At 43.4% G+C, this 10,063-nt stretch overlaps 1 protein-coding gene and 1 non-coding gene across 2 annotated transcripts; one reads left to right on the forward strand and one right to left on the reverse strand.

Moving 5' to 3' along the window:
* Positions 1 to 272: 272 nt before the first annotated feature.
* On the forward strand, positions 273 to 9,069 carry TBPL2 (TATA-box binding protein like 2). Its single transcript, XM_056493265.1, has 7 exons — positions 273 to 323; positions 3,133 to 3,521; positions 4,255 to 4,342; positions 4,576 to 4,667; positions 5,753 to 5,920; positions 6,882 to 6,976; positions 8,990 to 9,069. Exons 1-7 carry the CDS (start codon positions 273 to 275, stop codon positions 9,067 to 9,069), a joined length of 963 nt encoding a protein of 320 aa, XP_056349240.1.
* On the reverse strand, positions 390 to 461 carry TRNAG-UCC (transfer RNA glycine (anticodon UCC)). Its single transcript has one exon. It is a non-coding gene; the product is annotated as a tRNA-Gly (tRNA).
* Positions 9,070 to 10,063: the final 994 nt, after the last annotated feature.

Genomic DNA, 10,063 nt, shown 5'->3' on the forward strand with positions numbered 1-10,063 from the left:
AAGCAGGCTCAGAGGAGCTCGGGGACAAGTTGTGTTTTTAGTTCCCGTAAAACACACGAGAAGAGCACCCCGATATCTCTGCAGGACGGGGCAAACCCTCTCAGACTAGCCATGCAGGCAGGCGAGAGGCTCCTGGGCAGCTTGGGGAGGGTAAAACTCCCAGCTGTGATGGGTTCTGCTCCTGACAAGCCGCAGGTGGCCCCGGGGCTGTCCCTGGGGATTAAAAGCGGACCTGGAGCACAGCTGGGGGGTTTGTGTCGCTGGCTGTGCCCATGGAGGGCGCGTCGCCGCTGGAGCGGTACCTGGAGAGCTGCGGCGGGCAGGTAAGGGAGGAAGGGAGCAATAAAGTGAGACGGAGAAAAAGAAAATAAATCTAAGTAAAAGGCAGCTGCGTTGGCCGGGAATCGAACCCGGGTCAACTGCTTGGAAGGCAGCTATGCTCACCACTATACCACCAACGCTGGGCTGGCGTGCGCTCCGCAGCCGCGCCCCAACCGCGTCGTTACCGCGTTCCTGCGGGCTGAGCCCCAAATTCCGCTGATCTCTCCCTGTCCCGGGGTGCAGAGGCTCTCTGCAGCGGGAGGTCGCTCTTGCTGCCTGTAACAGGGATGATGCTGCTCTGTTTAGACTCTTGTGGTGGGATGCTGCTTGCCAGGGTGGGCACTGAGAGGGCGGGAGGCTCGCGTCTCCTCGTTCTGGTTAGTAAATGTCTGCAAAAATCCATTATTTTGGTATTTGGAACTGATCTCAGGAACAACTGGGTGAGCGATGAGGAGAGGGTTTCACTCCTCAGCTGAACACCATCATTACTCAAAGGACAAAACTTCTTCACGTTTTGTTGTAAACTACTTTTCAGCTCAGAAAACAGGCTTAGCACGAGCTGTTTAAATCTAGAGACTGTCCTGTGACAGTGGGTAAAACTCTTTGTATGTGCCCTCACAAAGTATAAAATGTGTTGAGGTATAATACAGCTTTTACAAATGCCAGTGAGCTTTTCATATTTCAGATTTGCTGGGACACCTGATAATAGCAGATGTATGATACCACTGTAGGGAGGAAGAAAAATAATCCAAGTCTGTTGCTTAAGGCAGCTAGGTTTGATTTGTGTCTACCTGAGTGGCAGAGATTTTGCAGTGGAAGTGAACAAGGCTGTTTCCCCTCAAGCTGCCCCAAACCAAGGGATCTCAGACAAGATCTGTGTGTGAAATCTCCTCCCTGGAGCTGCTGGGAGATTTCCAAAGCGATGCAGTTGGTGGGGCCTTGGTGAGGTTAATTAACCCAGAGTCTATAGCAATAACCCTTGGCAGCCAGCCCAATGCAAACATGGTCTTGTGGCCCTTTCACAGCCTCTGAGCATCTGTCTGACATGAAGGAAATATTCCCCAGCACTTAACCCTATCAGGGCTTTTCCTCACACCTCTCAGGTCTAAACCTTCTCAGAAATGAAAATTTGCTGTTTCTACCTGCTCTATGTAATTTTTGAAGCTTTTTGAAAACTTTACCAGCTGTGTGATACTTCCAGTCTCATGTACCACTCATTTCTCCACCAGCTTCTTAAAGATATGTCACAACTGACTTTGGTTGTTTGTTTGTGGGTGGTTTTTTTACTGTTATGTTCATTCTTTGATGCCCATTAGTGTGATGTGAGTAGTCTCACAGGGAGCTTTTTGTACCATTTTCTCTTCATTGTGGTTCACTCAAAACCTTCCTAATGAGCTCCAGTACAGCTAATCCTTACTCCACAGGAATTCTTGCAGAGACTGTGACTTCCTCCCCTTGCTGCTGACTGGAAAACTACCTATTTAAAATAAATACATTTCTGTGATTCCATAATATTTTATTTATAACTGTTAATTATGTATTTGACTCCTTTTTTCTAAAGGGCAAAGGAGTACCTAGACTTACTCAACAGCACCCTGCCTTTCCAGATCTTCTGTGGGGCTCTGTATTTAGAAGTCAGTTTTAGAAGCAGTTTTAAATGTAAGTGTTGGCAATGCTTCCCTGATTGCATCTGTATTCAGGCTAGTGAGGGTTCTCTGGGAGGATCTGTCACTTTGTCAGAGTTTTCCAAGTGTCTGCAGGCAAATCCACTGCAAAGTAGGAGCAGAGATCTCCTAGATGTGCATGGCTGGCTTGCCAAGTGAGCTGACTAGAAGAGAGCAGCACTAGCTGAGGGCTGGGAAGCATTGATCTGGAAATCCTGCTCCTGCTGGAGGTCAGGCAGCTGCTGCCAACTCAAGGGCCTCAGTCTTATCCACCATTCCCTGCTCTGATTTGTGCTTGGACTTTTCAAGTCCTTCTGGCTCTTGAACTTTACAATGCCTGATTAAACACAAAACCTCTTGTTATAGATTCTTTAGTCCAAGCTGTCACCTGCTGTGGATGTTGGCAGGAACTACCTTCAGAAAGAGGCTTAAGTACCAATGGAGAGGGAATAAATCCTGTCCTGAAACTCTTGCCTCATCGACATGATGATGAGCTTTAAACAGCTTTTAATAATAAATAGTTGATAAAGGAGGGCATTAGTATGAAAGAGCTTACTTGGAGGTGTGTTGTGTGCTTAGTACAGGGCAGGATGCTGCTTCTGCTGACTGTGGTGAGGCTTTTTTTAGTCCCATCTTCTCATCTATAGCTTCAATCAGGCTGGTGGCCTCCAGGAGCTGAGGAATGAACTGCTGCTGGTTCTGTGAGCTGCTGCCCTCTGTTGCACAAAGCAACACTGACACTTTCCCCTGCCATCAGGGAGAGAAAATGGAACAATATGCAGGATGGGAGATAAAGACAGCCAGAAAAGGCTGTCTGTCATCCTTGGAAAAACTCATGAGTGTGATAATGTGGTTGTGAAGGGGGAAGTGTCAGTGTTGTACCTGCATTTCTCAATTTATGCTATCCTAGGAGTTCTCTAGAGTGCCCATGGGCTGTGGTGGGAAAATGCATTATACAAGCTGTCTGGATTTTTATACACAAAGAAGCAAAGAACACACTTTCCATCTTAAAACTAGCCTTTGCTGAAATATATATTGGGGAAAAATTATTGAAATCTCCTAGCTGAAGATGAATCTTAATTTACTCTCCCAGTTACACTAACTGTTTTAATACAAGACCCTTAATGGCACTTTTTCTTAATTCAAGGATGACTTCTCCACTAGTCCTCATCTGTTTACTCCTATGAGTCCTTATGATTTAGAACTTCCAACTCAAACAGCTTCCCAGTTAAGTCGGTCCAAGGAGCTCCTTACAGACTTCTCCTCTGTGGATCTCAGCTTTCTCCCAGATGTCACCCAAGATAACAAAGAACAAAACCTCTCTGAGGATGGCCATGGAACACAAAAAGAGCTCGATGGGTCACTACCAAGTGATGAGGACAGTGGTGCTCTCATGGATGAAAGCAGCTTGTCACATCCAGGTGCAGCTCAGCCATCTCCTGAAGCATCTGACATCTGTCCTCCCCTGACTCCAATGACTCCACTGACCCCAGCAACATCTGCTTCAGAAAGCTCTGGAATAGTCCCTCAGCTACAGTAAGTTCTGTATTATTTATATAGCACACACCATAGTTAGAGTTTGGCTTAAACTGCAAGGTGTTGCTCTGACTTTTTACTTGGAGAATACAGCAAGTGTGGCTTGGTCTAAAATAAGCCAAAAAACTACAGGAGCAGTTCTTCCTCTTGAAGGGGAAAGGTGGGGAAAATGAACTGACAATATTGGACAAAAATATGAAGATACTTGAAAAGGAGGATTTCTTCCAGGAAGGAGAATGTGAAGGATGACAGAAGACTCCAGGGGTTTAAAGAGATCACTCTGCTTTTTCAAAAGGGGAAACAGAACTGAGAGTGAGAAACTCTGGCCTCATTAAAAGATGCTGTCCTGTCTAGGATAGAGCAACTCTGGAATAGTTTATGCTTGTAGAAAATAGCCCACCCTTACCTACCTTAGGTGCTGTAGTAACTCTAAATAATGGTTCAGTCCAAAGCTGTGAAAGGATTCAGTGGTGCAGTTTTTGGAACACACACAACTTATAATTCACAGACTAATAATTTCATACCTTGTTCTATCTCAGAGTGCAGTTTTGGGATTGAATTATTCAAGTTTTGCCAGAAGTAGCTTAATGCTAGAGTGGGGAAGAGACAGGCAGGAAATCAGTTGATGGCAATTATTAACTGGGATGTGACTCCACATTAAGCCAGTACTGCTGGGGGGTGGCTCTGCAGTGGCTGGGGTTTGCAATGAGAAAATTCTTCCCTCATTCCTCAGGAATATCGTGTCAACTGTAAACTTGGCTTGTAAACTGGATCTGAAGAACATAGCTCTGCATGCCAGAAATGCAGAGTATAACCCAAAGGTAAATCTTGGACACAAAGCTTTACCCTCACTTCCCTTTCTCAGTGCTGAAGGATCCCAATGGTCTGTGTGGTCTTAACTCTCCTGCTCTTAGGTGGGTGGAAAATAACTTTAGAGTGGTAAAGAAACTTAAAAAGCAAATATGTGTTGTGACAAGCTTTGAAAATGTTAATTGCTGCAAAACTGAACAGAAATACAGCTAAATTCCTGTCAGGTCCTCCTTTGAATTTGTAGAGGTTTGCTGCTGTGATCATGAGAATCAGGGAACCACGAACAACAGCCCTCATCTTCAGTTCAGGAAAAATGGTCTGCACAGGAGCAAAAAGGTATTTTTCTGGTTTTTCCCTTCCTCTAAAGGTCTGGGTTTTGCAGCTATGCATATATTCTGATGGAGAATGTCTGTCTGAAAAGTCTCATTTAAAACATCTAGCAAAGGACTAATTGCAAGAAAAAGCAAAGCACTGATATTGAAAACCTTGCTCTCTTCATGATGGCACCTTAGGAATTTCTGAACTGTGTACTTCTGTCCCTGAATTTAGATTGAGCTGAGCAAACATCAGTAGAAAAAGCTGCTAACATTCCCAGAAATTGTTAAGGGATTATTTGCATTTCTCACTGATTTTTAAAGTGTTTAGGACATAACTTGTGTCTGTCAAGTCTCTCTTCAGTGTCTGTGTTCACCAGTCAACACATCTGCCTCTAGTGGAAAAGGGAATTGGGGAAAGCAAAAGTTTATTTCTGTACTCTGAAGCCTTTTTTCCCTGAAGTCCAGCAGAGACTGCCTTGGTTTTTATATCCCAAAACAATCAATTAGAATTAACTGACTGTTAACTGATGCTTAAGAGACCTCTTCTCCAGCCCCACCACCACCCCAGGTAGGTGACTGTACTGGTGCCTGCAGTTTAACTACCGCATCAGCACTGAGAAGCAGTTTTGGGGAACTGAGAAACCTTATAAAAGGGGAACCTCTGAGTGATGAAACATATCCAGTGGGTTCAACCAGACCACAGGAAGGTGAATAAACAAGTCCTTTACTCCTTTTAGCTCCCTACAGCAGTTCTGGGGATGGAGCCTTACTATTTTCAGTGGCAGGATCTCTTTTTTTCTGGAGTGCAGATTAGCACTGTGGTGGCTATAAACTGAATTCTACCTCAAGAGCAGAGGAAAGCACTAATGAAAGTTGACTTTTTTTTTTCTTTTTTCCACTCTGCTCTTCCTTCAGTGAAAAGCCCCATCCCTGAAAGTGTCCAAGGCCAGGCTGGATGGGGCTTGGAGCAACCTGGGATAGTGGAAGGTGTCCTGGCAGGGGGTGGAACAAGATGGGCTTTAAGGCTCCTTCCAGCATCAACCATTCTGGGATTCTATGATTTGAAGGCTGTTTGGAGATTTCAGTGCAGGTTTTTTCCTTCAGTGAAGAGCAGTCGAGGCTGGCAGCCAGGAAATACGCGCGGGTGGTGCAGAAGCTCGGCTTCCCTGCCAAGTTCCTGGACTTCAAGATCCAGAACATGGTGGGGAGCTGTGATGTGAGGTTCCCCATCCGCCTGGAAGGCTTGGTTCTCACCCACCAGCAGTTCAGCAGGTATGGGGAAAGCAGGTACAGCCCTGTTCACCTCACAGCAGAGTCTGCAGCCACCTGAGCCTGCTCCATGCCTTTGCTCCACTGTGGACTTCTAATACCAAGTTACCCTCTTAACTCCCAGCAAAGCAGATTCCTGTCTGCAGGGATAAGGTTTCCAACCTTCACACATTAAGCTAAAACTCATTTTCAAAATACAGAATTGCAGCTATATTGTGTTTTTCTGGGATAGTGTTTTGGTTCTGTTTGGATGGTCTTTAGCCAGGAATTGAAAGTAAAGCTGTAGCTGAGCGAGGGGCATGTTGTGCCTGTGAGATCAGCTTGTTCAAAACTAGCTATTGCTATCAGGAAAGGATGATTTCAGCACTGACAAAACCAGAATTCAGTTGTCTTTCATTAGCACTGCAGCTAATAGTTTGCATTTCATTTAGGAACTAGACATACGTTAAATATTTATGTTGGCTGTTAATGTTGTCTTAGTTGCACAAGATAAGGGCTCTTTGCAGCCTAGGAAAGATTTACTGATTGTGGTGAGGCCCTGGCACAGAGAAGCTGTGGCTGCTCCATCCCTGGAAGTGTTCCAGGCCAGATTGGATGGAGCTTGGAGCAACCTGGGACAGTGGAAGGTGTCCCTGCCCATGGCAGGGGTGGAACTGGGTGATTTTTCAAGGCCATTTCCAACCCAGGCTGTTCCATGACTTGAGGACTGTTTGAGGATTACAGTAAAGGTTCCAATGCTATGACAAATCAAAAGTGGCTCACAGGTCTTTCAAAGTCAGCATGAAGATCCCCTCACCAGCTCCAGCTGGGTTTAACAGAACAGGTTTTCTCTCCAAAGCCTGACCTGCCTTTCTCAGGTCAGATGGTTAATTACCCCATTGTTACTGTAATTAAAGAGCACCTTATTCATACAATACTGAAACAGCATTTGCATTTACTAATCTTACCTGCTTGCTTTGAACAGCTATGAACCTGAACTATTCCCTGGCCTGGTGTATAGGATGGTCAAACCAAGGATAGTGCTGCTTATCTTTGTGTCTGGAAAAGTTGTGCTGACTGGTAAGTGGTGCCTCTCTGTATCTGTAGCCCACTGCTACTTCACTTTCTGAGAGAGCATTTAAATTAAACATTAACTAAAAATCAGTATCTTGCCACTCAGGGATCTTTTCAATGGCTGCTGCAGCTTATCTGTGTTTTCTGCAGATAACATCAGTATTGTTGCACTAGAATCTTGTATTGTTTCATATATAGAGTCTCACATTTCCATGTTAAGTATTTTTTTTTTTTTAATTCAAAGCCTTATGCCAAGTGCCAATGCAGAGGATGCAAACAGGATGCTGACATGCCAGCAACTACTCAGGCACTTAAATAGGAACCTCACAATAAGCAATTTAAAATTGCTTGGACAGGAAACAAACTTCTTAAAACACTTCACTGACAACATTTAGTAGGGATTATAAGAGGAAAGGGTGGAGATCTAAGAGCTTGTTCCAGACTGATTGGCAAAATAATCGTGAGGCAAAAGCCTTGCTGAGTCAGTGTGCTCAGCAGATACCTGTACCTCAGATCCCAGGTCCAAAAAGGTGAATTCCTGAGCTCCTGGCACATCCTTTTTGTGAAGCTCATAAAATGCTTCTATTCAGATGTACTGAAAGGTAAATGGTGCTTGTTCCCAGAAGCTCTGAATGCAGTATTCATATTCACAACACAAGTTTTGAGACATGTGGAAAACAAGAGAAGTGCCTGCCTGAGCCAGAGATTCTCACAAGCATAAATCAGGAATGATCTCAGTGAACTGAAGGATGGAGCACACAAGACAAAGCCTAAAGGTTTCCCCCTGCAATGTCCACAATTTTCTCAAGTCCAGTAAAATTATACTGGTCAGTAAAACCACACTGGTCAGCTCTATTCCACTGATGCTTGCATTTTTTGGGGTACACTAACTGTAACACCCTTGCTTCAGGGCCTGCTGCACACACTTTTCTGTGAGTAATGGGCCCAGCTGTAATGAAAAAACTGAATTTGCTGAGCTGTGAGGAGGGTTTTTTTCCCCCTAATCAAGAAAGCAACTTTACTTTTGAAAGCAAAAGTTGTGGTAAGGCAGATGAATTATTCATGTCCAAGTGAGGACATGAGAAAAGGTTTACACATTCATCCTGAGCAGGGCTTAATTCTACTTTTGGTTCATTTAAATGAAGTTTTTTTTGTTGGACCAGCATTGAGTAGTGTTGCTGGCAGGGAATGTTCCTGCCTACTGCAATGCAGTTTGTGTGAAAGACTTGGTAAAGATTTGTTTACAGTACCACAGAAAGGGATTTGAAATCAAAGGTGTCTTAACACACAGCTTAAAATTAAAATTGCTTCTCAGAGCTGGAGAAGGAGAGTTCTCAGACCACAGAACAACTTCCAGTATGAAATAAAGGCCTTTCACTTCTTGTTTCTACCTTTCCACTCACCTTATGAACAGGCAGAGCTGTTATTCTTAAGCAGATAACACCATGGTGGTGCTCAGTTGCTTTTTTCCTTCTTCAAAGCCAGTAATTTTGCACCTGTTGAGCAGAAAATTGCTGTTCTGGTCCCACAGATGAAACAAAACTAGTCTTAAAGCTAAGTAAGCTAGAAATTGTTCTTTGAAAAGAGTATTTCTCTATAAGCTCCATTTTTAAGATTCAAATTTAGTTTCTGTATTTAATTTCAAAACCATTGTATTAAGAGTATGAATTCTGTATTACAGAATTATTCTGATTTCTGTTTTACTGTTTAACCTAAAGCCTTTCAACATTCCAAGTAAATTTTTAAAAGTCTCCAGACACGTCCTTAAATCAAATGTATGAATGTAATCAGTTATGTTGTGAATTTAATACTCCTTTGTTTTCTTTTTTGTTAATTCTCCCTTTTATTTTAGCAGTATGGAGGTGGCAGATAGAAATTCTTCCTTTAATAGTAAGGTGCTCTCAGTCTCCTGGGTTTCTTCATGGCTTATAATCTTAGTGGGTTTAAACTGCATCCAGTTACTCTCAGCACTGTTAATTCATGGGGTTGTTGTCTTTTTTTTCTTAAATGTTCATTCAGGAGCAAAAAACCGTTCTGAAATCTATGAGGCATTTGAGAACATCTACCCCATTTTAAGAGGTTTCAAGAAACCATCGTGACACAGCTGACAAAGCAATCCAGAATAACTGCTGGCTTTGTGTTGCTGTGCATGGAGCAGAAGCCAAGGGGATTCCTGCACCCAGTTGTGGAGCTGAGGATTATTAAGCAAATTTTTCATTTCTGAAAGCCACATTTGCTGATGCCTTTCTATAGTTTGTGAGATGTTCTTGTCTGTCTGTAATCCACATGAGTTCTGACAACTTTTGTCAAGTTAAAACACTTGATGAATGCACTTTTAATAGGATGCATATTAAGGTGGCACTTAAAAATATTTTGTGGTAGAAGCCATGTGTCTCTTTCCCTGTTGAACAGGTGAATCCACACTGCACTTCAAACTGGCTTAATCAAAATCCTGAGCTTGGAGTGTCCCGAATTGCTCCTACAGTGTTTAGCACCATGTTTAAGCTTCACTTATATTATTGTCTGTAACATGGTTTACAAAATCCTGCAGGAGTTGATTTTGCTGTTTAGAAGGCATGTACTGAAATCACTCTGATCCCACTGGCTGGGCAAACTGCTGTGTGTGATGGTGCAGGATTTCCTTTCACAGAGAAGACACTGCAGGTCCTGACTGCTGGGATATACCTAGAAAATCTGTGGGTGGAGGGGTAACTAATTAAATTATCTAAATGACATGGAACAAGTTAGATTTTAACTAAATGGTACCCACTTGTACTACTGAAGTGCCCTCAGATGATGGGGGTTCAGTGCAGACAAAAACATGTTGGTTTGGAACTTTGTTAAAAATGGATTTGAGGAAAAAACGAAAAGTCTTGGATGCTTATGACTTAATTATCTGTATTATTTAACCAGAGTTCAGCTGATGGCACAACATTTGGTCATTTTGGAGCAAAAACAACAGGGTTTCCTGTACTTGGTTTGAACTCGAGCCTCTCTTTTCAGAAGGTGCCCTGCTCAGAGTGGTGCTGGGAGCAGGAACAGTGCAAAGCCCATCCCATGCTGTTCTGGAAAGCCCCTGGAAACAATCCAGAA

The sequence above is a fragment of the Oenanthe melanoleuca genome, chromosome 5 (assembly GCF_029582105.1).
Source record: "Oenanthe melanoleuca isolate GR-GAL-2019-014 chromosome 5, OMel1.0, whole genome shotgun sequence".
Lineage (NCBI taxonomy): Eukaryota > Metazoa > Chordata > Aves > Passeriformes > Muscicapidae > Oenanthe > Oenanthe melanoleuca.